Genomic DNA, 16,289 nt, shown 5'->3' on the forward strand with positions numbered 1-16,289 from the left:
AGTTGAAACCATTCTCTAAGATGCGACATTCTTCATTAAGTGTAATTCTGCCTCCATAACCTGGTAACTGGGTGTCCCTAAGCAGATTTTGTAACTTCTGTGCACCTCAGTTTCTTCAAATGCAAAATGAGAATAATAGTTCTAACTTCAACAGCAACAACAACAAAAAATAGTCTAACTTCATAGGGCTGCTGGGAGCATTAATTAAAATAATGTATATAAAGCACTTATACTTTATAGGTTCAGTATTGTTTGTTGAAGAACAAATAATTTAGCCAGGACTTTCACATAAGAGGGTACTTTAAAGAGTTCATGGAAAAACAGAATTAAAAGATAATGTGAATCTTTCCATGAACTTTTTGAAGTACCCTTGTATAATGTGGAATAAAATAATGTGGAGGTAAATGAGATGTCAGAAAATGAGCTAGGAGATATAGAATGGTATTTTAGTCTGCCAACCCTCCCTCCCCAAAGTTTGCTTATATATAGCCTTTTAGAACTAGGTTTGTGGTTAGGAAGGAACTTAGATTTTAAGAACAGCATCATTCATTTCTGTTTTCCTTAAAATGCAGGTGCACCCATTATTATGTCTTTCCCACACTTTTACCAAGCAGATGAGAGGTTTGTTTCTGCCATAGATGGCATGCATCCAAATAAAGAAGATCATGAGACATTTGTGGACATTAATCCTGTGAGTGCACTCTTCTCTCTGGTAAAACAGCATGTGATTTATTCTTTCTGTACAGTGTTCAGTAGTTTAGTGCTGAACATAAGAAACATACCATCTTTCTTTCATATATGCATTCAAGAAGGGGAAACTTAGCTCGATGCTAGTCGAGGCATAGTCCCATAGCCCTGTAATTAGAAGGATGAATTCTGTGGATCTAATATGCAGGAACCCAGCAAACCTGCTTTAACAAAAAAGCAACAGTGAAAATTCAGTTATTGGCAAAACATGAGATTGGACGCATGTAACCTGGTGAAGCTTCTGCTGCCAGCCTGGGACCTGAGCATATATGCATTTCTCCCATTGGGGCATAGATCAGTATGGCTGAAGGTTGTCCCTCTGCTTACTCACTGCCAGGAGTATTCTGGTTGAAATTTAAATATGTATATTAGCTGCAGTCACTTTTGGCAAACCTCTTTCTACAGGTACTTTTGAGAGTTTATCCTATTATATTACTAATTTTAAAAGTATCAGATATATATACTTCTTTCATCCTATATTCACAGAAGACAAAAATTAAAATCATGCTAAAAGGATGTAAATATCATTTCACGTTGTGAGAACCTCTCATTGTAGAAACTAAACTAAAGATCAGGTGAAGATTTTGGTGACTGTGAACACCACGGAACAATAAAGAAAAGCAAGAAAGTTCTTTTGGCGCAGCTCTGTATGGGTGCGCCAGTCTTGGCTATGCTCATTGCATGTGTTTCTGAGAAACCAGCGATCTTATTCTTTGGTGAATAAGATCAGGTGCAGCTTTCTCTCTTAGCCATCTGTCAGTCAGTTCACTTTGATCAGCCAGATTGTGAGCGGTACTTGTTACGAAGGGATAAGAGCAGATCCATAGTCTCAGTGCAAAGATGGAGCTCCGGTGGGAAGACAGCTGCCTCGGCTGCTCCTCCTGGGCTCTGTTAACGGGGCCCTACATTTGGATGCCGTTCTCTGGCTGGAAGTGACCACCGTCCTTCTCTTAGCTCTCTGGACAACTACCTGGATATTTAGACCTGACAGAGTATCTGTTAGATCTTCCTCCTGCTGGAGTCCTCTAGGGCTTTGACGTTCACTGTGACAGCACCCTGGGAGCTTGTTAGAAATGCTATCTCAGGCCCTCACCCCAGACCTACTGAATGAGAATCTGGATTTTAACGGGCTTCCCGAGGACTCATCCATGTTAAAGTTTGAGAAGCATTGGTCTACCTGACATGATCAATAGTCCTCATGCTGTTCTGGGAGTCGGTTTTCCCTTGTCCCACTCTGCCTGTCAAACGTGGTGATGACCACCCTGTTTATCAGAACCACACAGAAACGGTGCTCTGTTGAAAAAATTATGTTTGCAGTTTAATAAATCCTAATATTTTGTTTTCATTTCTCCGATTTACAGTTGACTGGAATTATCCTAAGAGCAGCCAAGAGGTTCCAAATCAACATTTATGTGAAAAAATTAGATGATTTTGTGTAAGTTTCGCTTCTTTCTGCAGAGGCAGAGAGTAATTTTGCTGGATTGATTTTCTGGTGAGGTTGGTGTTGGGAGGAGTACTTCTTTTAACTCTGCTTGCTCCTGCCCTCCAGGAGCAGGACATGATCAGCATTTTCATGGGTGCCTTGGTCTTAGAATTTACTTGTTTTATTTATCAAACACTTATAGATTGCTATCCATGGATCAGTGTTGTTCTAAGCACTTTACAGTGATTAAATCATAACCTTGTATTACCCCTATTTTACAGATGAGGAAATCAAGGCACAGAAAGTTTAAGTAACCCACTGGAACTCACACAGCTGGTAAGGCTGTGCCTAGGGAGTCAGCTTTTATCTTCCCTGCTAAGTGTTTGCCTCACCACCATCACTCTGGATGCATCTCCTCGTCTCTCCCACTGCTCCTTCTTGGGGCCAGACACAAGCTCTCATTTGGATGGTTAAAGTAGTCTCTTGAGTCCAGCCTTCCCTCCTCACACTCCATGTATAAATTGCTACTTAATTAAGATTTCTAAGTATAATCTCCTGCTTAAACTTTTCAATGGAAACATTTTGGATATGAGAAAAATGCTTATGATATAATGTTGAATGAAAAAAAAAGGATGCAAAACTGTACATAGTATCTTATATCTATTTATCAGTAAAAGCTGGTTTGTTTCCCCCATTGAATTCGCCAGATTTAATCCCACATAGATCTAAAAGCAAACTTGGTTTGCAAGAATGCATTTTTTCACTCGTATATGTATTCTGAGGCAGTATAATTTAGACGTTAGGAGCTGGAACCTTAGAATCAAAATGGAAATACAGTCCTGACTCCATCACTGACTCGCAGCGATCCTGGGAAAACTACCTAGCCTTTCTGAGCCATGATTTTCTCATCTGTAAACCTGTAATACGTACTACATGTGGCTGTTGTAAGAATTGAATGAGATAACATCCCCAAAACATCCAGCACAGAGCTGGCACAGGGTAAGCAATCTGTGGCTCTTGTTGCAAAGACAGTACTTAAGTGGACTAGTTACAGAACATTCCAAGGAATGGCAGCATTGTTCTGCCAGGTGCAGTCTTCTCCATGATGACTTTAGGGAGGATAGTCATCATTTTGATGAATTTGCTTTCAGTATCTTCTGTTTTGATAAAAACACTACATAACTGTGCAGCACTTGGAATTGCTAGACCGACAGATTAGAATCTAACCTCTGATTTATATGTGTTTACAAAAGTAACTAAGAAGTCTGCAGTAAATTCTGGGTAATTCAATGAAGTAGGTGTACTGGAATTTCAATATAACCTTGTCTTTCCAGGTGAGTGGGGCCATGATGATGAGCAACTGTAAAATAATCTCATTCTTTGTCTTTGTAGTGAAACAGGAGACATTAGAACCATGGTTTTCCCAGTGATGTATCTCAATGAGGTAAGTCCTGAGAGGGAGGGAGCCGGGTGTGTCTTTCAGCTGTCCATGGTTGGAAAACTTGCATTGTGCTGTCTACTATTATAGTGATGTGTAAGTTAAGATTTGAAAAGGGGGAAGATAATTTTTTACAGCCTGTTTGTTCTCAGAAAATTTCTCTTAAATGTTAATCTGCCTGTGTCTGAGAGTTGATTTGGAGAAATGACTGACAGAAATTTTTCTTGTCAAGAACATTATTTGGGCAAAACTCCCTTCTGGGGAGCTGATTTTGTAAGAAACAAAATGCAGAGGTAAAGTGAAGGATTGTCAGACACTGCTAAAGCAGGATAGCTAGCCAGCACTCGGATCAATGTCCAGTTACACCTTTCCAGGTCTCCTCCTCCTTTGAAACCCTGCCAGTTTAAGACACCTGTGATAACTTCTTTTCTAAATCACATATCACATTTACTGTAGTTATTTCTCCTCATTTTCCCCTTCTCTTCTACCTAGTTTTGAGGAAAATATGCAGGTTTTTCTCATTCATTAAATTCTCAATTGGGCAGATTTCTGTCATTAACAGCAGCATTTAAAATTTTTTAAAATTATTTTTCTCTTTTCCCTAAGAATACTTTTGCTTTGTGGAGAATTTAGCAATAGATATTAACAAGAAAAGGAAAAATTAAAATCACTACTCACAAAATCTAAGCCAGTCTAATGTATTGTTTTTAATTCGTTTTATTTTACCCAATATGTTGTAAAATTTTTGTAATGACAGCTTTAAAAAATAATTTAATTTAATGTTTTACATTTTGTAAAACATGTGCTCTTTATAGAACTCTTGATAAAGTTTTAAAAAATCTCCTGTTGTAGTATCGCACTGACAGGCCTGTCTCTCAGAGACAAGCAAGGTAACATCTTCAGGTATCATCTCCTGGTATTTTTCTGGTTTTGATGTTACATAGTTGAAATCATACTATAGATACAGCTTTGCATATTATTTTCTTCATTTAGCATTGTATTAATGGCCACATTTATAAACTTTTGAAGGGTTTGTAGTTATAATTTCAAGAGGAGGCTTTTATTGTTTCATAGGAAAAATTCAATCAGTATTTAGCAATTTATAGGACCTATTTGTGATTGCTCCTGGATCACCACTGTTATTGTTTGTGGGCAGGGGCGTGAAAGTAGGACTTTTGGAAAACTGAGAAGGGCCCTTTTTTTTTCCAGTTTATGTTCGTGGTAGTGGCATATTCGAAATCCTCTCCACCCCTGTCCCCAAAGTTTGTTTTCCTTTTTGTTAAAGACTAGATTGAGTCCAGGAACATGGAGTGAAACCTTGTGCTTTACTGCCTCCTAGATAGTGCTTGATTTTTCTCTTCTCTAGAAAAATAAAATATTAGACCTGGAAGTGACCTTGGAGACTACTGCCCCACTGCCTTTTTTCTTTTTTCTTGGGAGCTGGTTGGTGGGGAGATGGAACTCTTAACCTTGGCATCATCAGCACCACGCTCTATGGTTAGAGTGCAGCATTGTAACACCAAAGTCATGGGTTCAGATCCCTGTACCGGCCAGCTACCAAAAAAAAAAAGTACCACATATTAATGAACTAAGCTGACTGACTAGTCTCCATCGCCTTTTTACTGGGGAGAAAACTCTAACCCTGAGGGGCCTTGGCCAGTTATTGGAAGAACCACCTGGAACCCGATCTTCTTACCCAGTCTATTGCAAATTAAGCCTAAAATAAACCAGAATTGTTGGTTGTATTTTTTACGGAATTAAGCTCTTCCGATACCTCACCCATGACACTAGGTGTTAATACCTCTGCTCTGCATACAAAAAGTGTTATTCTAGCACATTTCCTTAGCAAAACTCTGGAATTTTGGTAGCCTCACAACTTCCCTGAACACTCTTTTGAGACCTCCAGTCCTGATTAAGATGTAACCAAAAGAGAAATTATACCTTTCTTCATACCATTTTTGGAGTGTTTCATTCATTCATTCATTTAATCTACCAGCATTAATTGAGCACCTACTGAGTACTGGGTGCTATACCCAGTGTGGAGGTGACTGAGATAAGTCTTGCCTTCAAGGACCTTACAGTCCCTGGGAGACAAACAGTAAACAGTTACAATGCAGAGTGCAAGGACAACGATGAAGGATTTTAGACAGTGAGATGGAAGCTTAGAGAAGGGACCTTTCACCAGGCCTGAGTGACCAGAGAAAAGTACCAGAAGGAAGTAGTGGTGAACTGGATTTTGAAGGATGACTTGGAATTCTCTGATACAAAACAAAAGATGATATTATCTCAGTATTTCTGAATACTCTTCCCCTCCTTTATTGAACCTATTTTAAGAGTAGTAAATGTCTTCAGGAGAAAAGAGATGATATTAATAAATAAATGTCCTCGCTGGTTACTCTAATTTGTAAATGGATTTTCAGTATATCTGGTTTGCTAACAGGGGGACATACCCAAATTGTTTATGATAATTTGAAAGAAAGATATAGCAAAAAAGTTACACCCTGGATATTTAGTCACCAAGGGAATACTATTTTCTTGCCCCTCTAGAGTGTTTTAATTGATAAAGAGACTGCGAGTCGACTCAAGTCTGTGATTAACACTACTTTGATTGTCACCAACATACCCTACATCATCATGGCGCTAGGTGTGTTCTTTGGCTTGGTCTTCACCTGGCTTGTGTGCAGAGGGCAACAGGGATCCATGGATGAGGTGAGTACCAGCTGAAGAAACATCTCCCTTTCTGGATAACTTTACCTGAGGAATTCCTCAACTGTGCCTCACTGAAGGGCTGTCACCTGCCTCATTAGGATGGATTCTAGGGTTTTATGCTGGCATGGTGATTTCATGGCTATATTACTGCTGCCCCAAATGGGAAGCTATGGAAATGTGTCAGTGAAGGAGGGATGATAGAGTGGTACCGTTGGTGGGAATGGAATCCCCTACATCCTCTAGGAGCTAACCTTACATCTTTAAAAACAATAATATGGAGAAGAGGAAAAATATATAACAATTAAGCACCTGGGCTTTGGTGTCAGAAAGCCTGAGTTTAAATCCCAGTTCTTCCACTTAACAGCTGTGTGAGTCTAGAAACTGTGCCTCAGTTTCTTTATCTATAAAAATGGGATAATAATAGTCTCTTTATGAATTTTTCATGAGGATTAGAAGATGTAGTAAATATAAACGACTTGGCCCAGTGTTAGTATATGGTCAGAGCTCAGTAAACGTTAGTTATTATTAAATGTGATAAGACAACTCCAAGATTATAGAGCAAGGCATCTAGAGGCCTGCTTGGAAAGAATCCCTGATGTATCAGAAGATACTTATGATTGAGGCACAATGCAGAATAAATGATTGGCATATGGGAGAAGTTACTTTCTTGGAGGGATGAGATAAACAGAGTTAGGTTGGCCTCCCTGAGTGACCGGCAGTCCAACCCAGGAGTCTAAATGAGCCTTTTCTGTAAAAGCTGTTCTTAAAATCTTAGCAGCTTCCGTTTTTACAAAAAACTCATATTTTTTTTCTCCTAGCTGCATAAACTAATCTGAGCAAATGTGAAGTAGGAAATGTAATAGGGTTGAAACCATCTAAGTAATATTAGCTTGGACTTCCCTGCCTCCCACATGCTTCCATTATGTCTCTTAACCCATGCTGATCACTTTAGCCTGAATTAGCTGTCAGGCAAACTATTTTGCTATTTATATGTATAGATCTGACTTTGCATAGTCATTAAGATTTTTGTAAGTACAAGTGGAACCTCATGGAAATGTTAATTACTGATCCTACAGTTAACCATCTTCATGTATTATTCAACAAGCAATTATTGAGCACCTCCTACCTCTGAGACACTATTTTCTAGTAGGTTTCAAATCAGGAAGGGAGCAAATTCAGTGGAGTGTGATAAGTGTTATAATCGGGTCACCACAGACAGTATGGAGAGGAGGGTGGTCAGAGAAGACCTCCTCAAAAAGGTTAGTCTGAATCTTTAAGAAAGGGGCTGGCCAGTTAGCTCACTTGGGAGAGTGTGGTGCTGGTAACACCGAGGTCATGGGTTCAGATCCCTGTACTGGCCAGCTGCCAAATAAAAAAAAAAAAAAGAAAGAGCAAGACAAAGCAGGCCAAGAGAGGAGCGGTGAGTGGAATGAACCACCTTCCTGTCAGTCTCGCCTCCTTCCACCTTCCTCCACCCTCTTCCCCGGCCCCAGCTTTTCACATCTGGGAAGTTTCTGACATGAACACCTAACTTCCCTGTCTTCTCTCCTCTGTGTCTCAGGGAACGGCAGATGAAAGAGCGCCCCTCATACGAACCTAACTATCATCTGAGCTTGCTGAAGGGAGCGTGGGAGCTGTCCGGACTTGGACCATAACGTGGGAGACCCTCTGCGTCCTCACAGGCGTGTTGCCTGTTGGAAGGAGGGAAAAGGCACAGCGCTGGCAAGTGATGAGGGCGTCCCAGCCAGAGGTTAAAGAGCAGGCTGACATGGCTGGCTGTTATGCTTTATAAAATCATGTGGTCTCTGAAACTGTTTTTCATGTTTATTTAATAAACACTTGTATAGTAATTTTTTTTGTTGGGTGCTGGTAGCTCCAAAATTTTGACCACTGTTGTAGGTATAATGTCTCTGCATTACTTGTTAATGTTACTTGGTCTTTTATTCAGTATGCTTCTTTCACTGAATTTTGTGCTCGAAATACACAGATATATTTTATGTTGTATTCCTCCATTTCACTTCCAAAACAGAAGTAAATAAGAGTTTGGAACCCAGGGGAGAATGGTATCCTCATTCAATACATTATTCCAATGCAGCTGATTTCCTCTTTTAAAACATTGCATATTGCATTTTAAGCTAATCTTCAGTTCATTTTCCTTTAGGAAAATAACTCAGACTTCCGACTACTTTTATACTACGTAGGGATCAAGCAAGGAGGGGATTGGGTGGGGTGGTACCCTTAAGTTGATAGTGATAAGCTCCTAATGATTTTTAACTTGTATTTTGTGAACCAGGAGAACGTATAAATAATGTTGGTGAGGATAAGTTCAGATATTCCATATAGAGTAGAACTAAATGCTAGTTATGACACTTGTTGTTAGTTAAGTGTTATTTTTTAGTGAAAATGATCTTGATGTGAAAAGATGCTTCTGGGAGAGTGTAATCAGTAACTGATTTTTTCCCCCAGTCACCTCTGCCAAGTATGATTCTGTATTAATTACAATACCATCGAGTGATTATTTGTAAAATTATGAATATAGGAAATTATCCATCCACAGTCTAGGTTACACATAAAGTTCAGGCAGATTGACTACAGTAAAGAGACATTTCTTCTGGAGCAGTTTCCTTGTTAACTTTGAAATATTTTTATAAGTTCTTTCCTCAGATCCAGTTCCTTTCAGCCTTTGGTGGCTCACTGTCACTTCCTGAAAAATAGAGAAAAATTTGCTTTACATTTTCTGTAACAATCATTTTGCTGACAGATGGACGGGTGTTTAAAGTATTGGACAGAAAGTGCTTTTAAAGAAAGGTCCCCTGATGCCAGAAGCTGAACCACCTCTCTTTAAAAGACTTCTTGGCTTTCAGTGTAATGTAAGTTAGAGGATTGGGAACTATTGAATGTCACAGTGTTCAGAATTCAATATATTTAAGGGCATTTTCTTTGATTCTCTCATTCATTTTTAATTGAGAAGGCTATATAGCTATCTGTCAAAGTGCTTATAGAATACTGAATCATTCTAAGAAATTTTTTGTACAAAACTGAATTTCAGTGTAAGCAAATGAAGAAAAAAAATCATGGCTTCCACTTACATAGCTTCTGATCCCTGTATGGAGGTGATAAATTGCCTTAATTTACATGCCCCAATTCTCTCTTTCTACACTAAAGCAATATATGGTGTGTTTATCTTCTTGAAGGAACAATTCATTAAGCTCTCAACTTTTCTATAAATTGAGATAGAACCTTTACATACCCTGAATCAGCAAAATGTAAAAAACAAAATAAAAAATATTTGGTCTTCAATAACGCTAAATATTTAAATTTTGGGAATTTATTAATACTTAACATCGTATTCTTTATGCATCTACTTATTCACACTAATAAAATTGATAAGCCAGTGTGTACTCATTGGTTCAGTCCTATTATCAGGATATATCATCTATGAGGAGGAAATTTTTATATACGGCAAGTGGTAGCAGTTAATGATGGATACACATTTAGACTGAATCCCACACAGGCAGGGAGACAAAACATATTAATTCCATATTTATGTCATGATTCTTAATAGGTGGCTTGCTTAAAATCACATTTGATATTTTCCTTCCGAAGTCTGTGGTAAATCCGTAAACTGCAGTCACAATTAGAATAGACTGGTTGAGAAGAATGAATGTCCCTATGGGGTTTTGGGTTGAAAATAAACTTTTCCTCACGCTCATTCTCTTGCAGCTATTATCTTGGAAAGACCCCCAGAGGTTTTGTGATTGTCAGCAGTGTCACGATCACAGAATGCAGGCACCATGATACTCACAGGGGGAGAAACCAAGAGAGTGCTTAACTCACCTCTCTCAGGGAAAATTGGGAGTTGAGCACAGTACAGGAAATGGGCTTTGCCACTTTTAGTTCCAGGCTTTTCTCAGTAGATTTTATATCCTTGTGTTCTAGAAAGATCACTAATGGTCGAGTAGAACAAGTTCTACACAACTAACCCCTATTGGGGTTTTTACTTAAGGGAGGCTAATTTTTAATTTAAATTGCTCGAGATATGCATTCTACAAAAGTAAGTCTCATACTTGGCCCTCTGGCCATTATTACTAGAGTAAATTGCTTGTGCTTATTAAAGGGAATACTGAACAGAAAGCTCTTCATGTAGCTTATACAGTTGGTGCATTTCATGTGATTCTTGACATGTTTACTTCCACCCTTAATGCAATGAAATGTTTCACTAATAAAAAAAACTTTATATAAAATTGCACTGGGAATTGTATGTCATCAGATGTCCAGTTGTCTACATGCCCCTTGACAGATGCAGCCCTGAGTCATACCCCTCAGGCCACCTCTGACATCAGCTCAGCTGTGGTGGACATTTATAGGCGGCATGACAAGTCCCACTCCAAGCAGCTCCCATACTCTGCCTTTCGGCCTCAGGGCTTTCTCCAGGGCCCTGAAAGCTCCTACGGCAACCCTCAGCCAAAGGGAGCAGGAGTCAGCTGACAAGTGTTCCAATCCTCAGAGCAACAGCTCTCAGCTTCCTTCTACATGGTTCCTGCACTAGGATTGGCTGCAGTGGTAATTGCTTTCTATTAATGTTTCTTCATTCCCTGCCTCACTCTCCCTGCCCTCTTGCTGCTGCTTACTCCCAAATTATATACCTACACTAATATCCTTTTCTCAGGTCTGCTTCCAGGTAAGTGCAACTAAAGTTTTAGCAGACAAGTTTACCCAGAAGGTCTCGGGAGTATTAGAGAGCTATTGGAGAGGTACTGGAGCTTTTGTTTCTGTGGACATTTGGACAAAAGTTATTAGTCCAAAAATTCAGATTCCCTTTAAAACCTTTTCCCATCTCAGATATTACATGTTATTTCCGAAATCAGAGCAAATCCAGATCAGTCATAAAATATCTAGCTCGGTCTTACAAATGTCCTCATGTATCAAGGACACTTGATCCCTAGCACATGTACTTCCCAGGAGTCCCAAATCTGATTTCAGCTGGCTTATGTCACAAGGGAAGCTTCTTGTACCTATTTCTCTTTACCCTAGAGGTATATAGAGACTCCTGGAACTTTGTAACATATCAAACCTAATTATTTCAAATCAGGGATTAAGAAAAATCCATGTATCTCCCTACTGGCCAGCTGCCAAAAAAAAAAAAAAAAACCCACAAAATTAAAAATCCAGAAAAAATATTTTTAAAAATAATCAGGTATTAAAACATATATCCATGAACAATACTTTAGAATGTATGGTATAGGATGAGTGTATAGAATGCAAAGTCTAGAAACGTGTACACATTTAGCACAAGATAAAGGTCCTGTTATTGGGCACATGTCCTGCTGCATGCCCCCTTTCAAAACCAAACCACTCAAAGGTCAAATGTTGGTGAAAATGGAAGTCAGCTTTTATTCAGGAATACTGGTGACCTGAGGAGAGATGTTAAGCTAACGCAGAATGGCCAAAGACAGATTTACTGAGGGGTTTTTTAAGAGGGGCTTGAGGGAACACGACGTGGGAATTGAAAAGCAGGAGGGAGAGAGATGTGGGCTTGTGCAAGGAGCCAGGTGCAAGTTCTTGCCAAGCCTCCATCTCATTTCTGCTCCCATCCTTGCTGTTATTTTGGTCCTGGAGGGGGATGGAATCAGCACAGCTTTATTGATGTCTTCTTAGGTCTGGATAGTACGTGCAAGTCTGCAGCTTCAGGCTGGCTGGAAAACAACTTTACATTTATGTAAATAATGTCATTTTGCCCCATAACCAAGATTCAAAATACCAGATAACCATGGGAAAAGAGGGAGCTCGGAGAAATGCATGCCAAGAGAAAAACTATGTCCTTTTAAAATCTTTCAGAACCCATGTGGTTTTAGGTCCCAACATGGTTTCAGTCCTGCTCATTTCAACAGTCCCATTTCCAATAGTAACTATATTCTTTATCTAGTCAACTATGTTCTTTAAACACCTTAATTGAGATATGATTTACATACCACAAAATTCACCTGTTTTAACTGTACAATGGTTTTTAGTAAACTTTCTGAATTGTACAGTTTTAGAACATATTCATCACCTCAATAAAATCGCTCGTGCCAGTTTACTGCCACTCCCTGTTCCCACCCCTAGCCCCTAGCAATCACTAATCTGCTTTCTGCCTCTACAGATTTGCCTTTACGGGACATTTCACAGAAATAGAATGATATAGCATGTGGTATTTGGGGCCTGGCTTCTTTCTATATTATACCTAAAAATATGTTCAACTAATTTTATTGAGCACCCACTTTATGGCAGGCACAATAAATATAAACTAGGCCACTGATGACCAAAAAGAGACATCTGAATCTTATACTCTGGTGGGGAAATACAGATAAATATAAAATTTCAGCTAAATTTCATGATGTTCTAGGAACATGATTTGGAGTTGGAATTAATTAGGCAAAGCAAAGCATTTCAGACAGACGGACAGAATGTGCAGGAGCAGCAGGGAACATGTTTACTACAAGTGACTGAGAAAATGTTTGGATGGACTTCAGAGAGGGAAGAATGGTGGGAGATAAGGCTGGAGAGAGGCAGTGGCCAGGTCATGTTGGGTCTCATTAAGCCATAGTAAAGATTTTGGTATTTTGGTTTATTTTAAGACCAACAGGAAACTATTGAAGTGTTTTAAACTGGGTTGTTGGGGGAAGGTGGGTGACAGGACAGGTTTGTTTAGAAAGAACCATTCTATCTGCAGGGTGAAGAATACATTGGAAGAGGGTCAATATGGATGCAAGATCAGCTAGGAGGCTGTTGTGCTAGGTGGGTACCTTTGGGGTCCCCAGTGGCATGCAAGATGGGTCTCCTCTGGGTTATCAACTCTCATGCACTACCCTTCAGGGTGAATTTCACAAAGCCACAGAACATGGGTTAATAAGGAATGGGTTTTACTGGAGAAAATAAAAACATACAAGACAGCCAGAAAAAAGGTACAGACCCTCCATCCCCCTCCCATGGAGAGGTGAGCTGATGGCCAGAGCACTGTTTGGTCTCATTAAGAACACATCCCCCACCAGTTCCCATTTCTATAGGGCAAGTGTGAAGAAGCAGTCTTGTGAATGGGGGAATACACAAGCTGCTTAGCTGCAGGTAGTCTGGATTTGGGGTGCCTATGTTTCACAGGAGTTATCTGGGAATGCCAGCTGTCCATAGAATGTTACAATCTCCACTGATGGGGTGAAGAAGGCACTGGTCCCATGGGAACCTTAGCTTGGGTGCAGCCCCTTCCCTAGGAGAAGTGGGAAACCCCAGCCACAGCTAACTCATTATCCAGGCAACCCAGGATGAACTGCCAAAGGCAGAAAGTCCTGCTCATTGCACAACAGGGTCTGCTGCAGCAGTCTAGGTTGGGGTTGGTAAACTAGTTCCGTAAAGGGCCAGATACAAAATAATTTTGGATTTGTAAGCCGTATGCTCTGTCACAACTATCCAAGTCTGCTCTTGCAGCATGAAAGCAGCTGTTGACAACATGTAAACAAATAGTGACTGTGTTCCAATAACACTGTATTTTACAAAACTAGGCAGCAGGCCACGTTTGGCCACTTTATCTCAAGCTACCTCCAAGGGTCTCTTACTACTGGTGCTCAGCTGCAACCTCTTCTCACTTGATACTCTCTCCCTGACAGTCCTATTTACTTCTCTGACTTCATTTACAATCTAAACATGGGCCTCTCTGTTCAACTTCAGCTTCACATATCCAAATGCCTGCTAGATATCCCCAGCTGGGTTATCCTCAAACACAGTAAATTGACTCATTTTTGTTGTCTTCTTCCCAAATTCCCATTACTGGGGAATGGCATCACAATCTATTCCGCTGTACAAGTCAGGAACAAGGGAGGTATGCTAGACACCTCCTTTCCCTCTCCTCCACATTGGATCAACCAAGCAATCGCTTCTCAGCCTTCACTCCTGCTCTCCTCACACGCACATCAGCGCTCTCACTAGGATTCCCGTAACAACGGCTATTAGCATTATTGAATTTTTTGAATAAATATCACATTTACATTTACAAAAAGCATAAAAGAGATTTAGAGTGCAGTTTTTCTCCACCCCTGTCTCCTAGCCACCCAATAACCAATATTATTTACCTTTTTAAAAAAAGTATCTTTCCAGGAATATTTGTAGAAATATGTATATTTATATATTCTAACCTCTTTTTTACCCAAATTATAGCATACATGCACACTGTTCTGAATTGTGTTTTTCAAGTAGTTTATCTTTGAGATTTCTTATCAGTACATAAAGAGCTTTTTGTTCCCATTTCATGGCTAAATAGTATTTTTGTATAAATGCAACAATTTATTTAATCAAACCCTGTTTTTTCACAATCAATTATTATAAACAATGCTGTAATGAATAACCTTGTATTCCATAATTTTGCCTGATTATAAGATAAATTACTAGAAGTAGCATTGCTGGTCAAAGGACATTTGTAATTCTGATGGATACAAGGGCTTTTAAATTATTGCTTATTTTCCTTTATTTTCTAAAATTTTAATTTATTTTAATTTATTTTGTTGGTGGCTGGCTGGTACAGGGAGTTGTTATTTTTATTAAAGTTGTACATACAAGCACATAGATTTAAGAATCAAACAATTCTACAATGTGTGTTATTAAATAAAGAATAGCAGACACCATTCTCAAAGGCACCCCTTTGATTTTAGATGATGCACTGCTTGGTGAATTTTCAGTTTTAGCATTATCTGTTGACTCTCCACTTTGGAGGATGAGGATTTGGCTCTTTCCCACCCTCTGTCTTCCCTACACACGTGTTCTTCCCATTCTGCCATCTTTCCAATATAGCCATGCCATAATTTCGGCTAGATCAATAGTTTATATTATTGGAATTATGTGGAAACTTTCCACAATTGAGCCATGTAGGAAGCTTTTATTAACTTTTTCTTTCTCATACAACATCGTTTAATTGTCTCCTTTGCTTAGTTTTCCATGTATTTATCACCCATTCAACCCCAAACTCTTTATTGGTTATCTAAATCTCACTCAAATTGTTCACCCTTATAAAGTCTTTCCCAGAACCTTCTGACCTACGAAAATCTAGACTGGTTGCTCTCTAAGTAGGAGGCCCAGTTGTCATCCTGGGGATTCCCTTCATTTGTGTTACAGTTCCTATATATTCCTGGTCATTTCTTCCTCTTTCATGGTTGACTCCATCTTGGTGGAACATATCCTCTAGTAACTTGATTGCCTGAGAAATAGGAGGTGTTTTGTTTTTGAGAAATTTCGTGTCTGAAAATGTCTTTATTCTCCCTTCACAGTTGATCTATAAATTGGCTGGGAACAGAATTCCAGGGTGCAAATATTTTTAATTCAGAAATTCACAGGCATTTCTCTATTGCCTTCTAACTAGTGCAGCTATTGAAAAGTCCAAAGCTATTTTGATTCCTGGTCTTGTGTGTGTGACCTGTTTTACTCTCTGGAAGATTTTCTTCGACATCATGGTTGTTATTGCAGAATGTGCCTTAATGTAAGTCTATTTTCACTCATTGTAATGAGTATCTGGTGAGCCATTTCAATACAGAAATGTATTTCAATTGTAGAAAATTTTCTTTATTTATTAAATGACTTCCTCCTCTGTACTGCCTTCTTCAAACAGTCATCACAAATGCATTATATATTTAATGTCTGTCTTTCCCGTGCTCAAGTGTAAGTTCACAAAAGCATAAACCATGCCTCTCTTGTTTAGTGCTCAGAACAGTGCCAGGTACATAAGGGGGCTCAATAAATCCTGAATGAATGAATGACAGGTAGGAAGAAACCAAATCTTGAAGGATTTAAAAGGGCAGATTTTTCTTTGTACTCTTCCTGGAACTATTATGTCGGTGATAGACTTTTTGAACTAGTCCTCTAATTATATTTTCTCTTCTATTTTCCATTCCTTTGTCTTTTTTGCTTTACTTTCTGGGAGGTTTCTTCACCTTTACTGTCCAACTCTTCTAT

At 39.2% G+C, this 16,289-nt stretch overlaps 1 protein-coding gene across 1 annotated transcript; it reads left to right on the forward strand.

Annotated features, from left to right (window-relative positions):
- Positions 1 to 572: 572 nt before the first annotated feature.
- Positions 573 to 10,561, forward strand: LOC103582537 (lysosome membrane protein 2-like; the record flags this gene model as incomplete). Its single annotated transcript, XM_008564099.1, has 5 exons — positions 573 to 691; positions 2,109 to 2,182; positions 3,563 to 3,614; positions 6,156 to 6,317; positions 7,879 to 10,561. Coding segments are annotated over 5 exons (446 nt in total), but the record flags the coding sequence as incomplete, so codon positions are not given.
- Between the last annotated feature and the right edge of the window lie 5,728 nt (positions 10,562 to 16,289).

This window comes from Galeopterus variegatus, unplaced genomic scaffold (genome assembly GCF_000696425.1).
Source record: "Galeopterus variegatus unplaced genomic scaffold, G_variegatus-3.0.2 Scaffold16659, whole genome shotgun sequence".
NCBI classification, from domain to species: domain Eukaryota; kingdom Metazoa; phylum Chordata; class Mammalia; order Dermoptera; family Cynocephalidae; genus Galeopterus; species Galeopterus variegatus.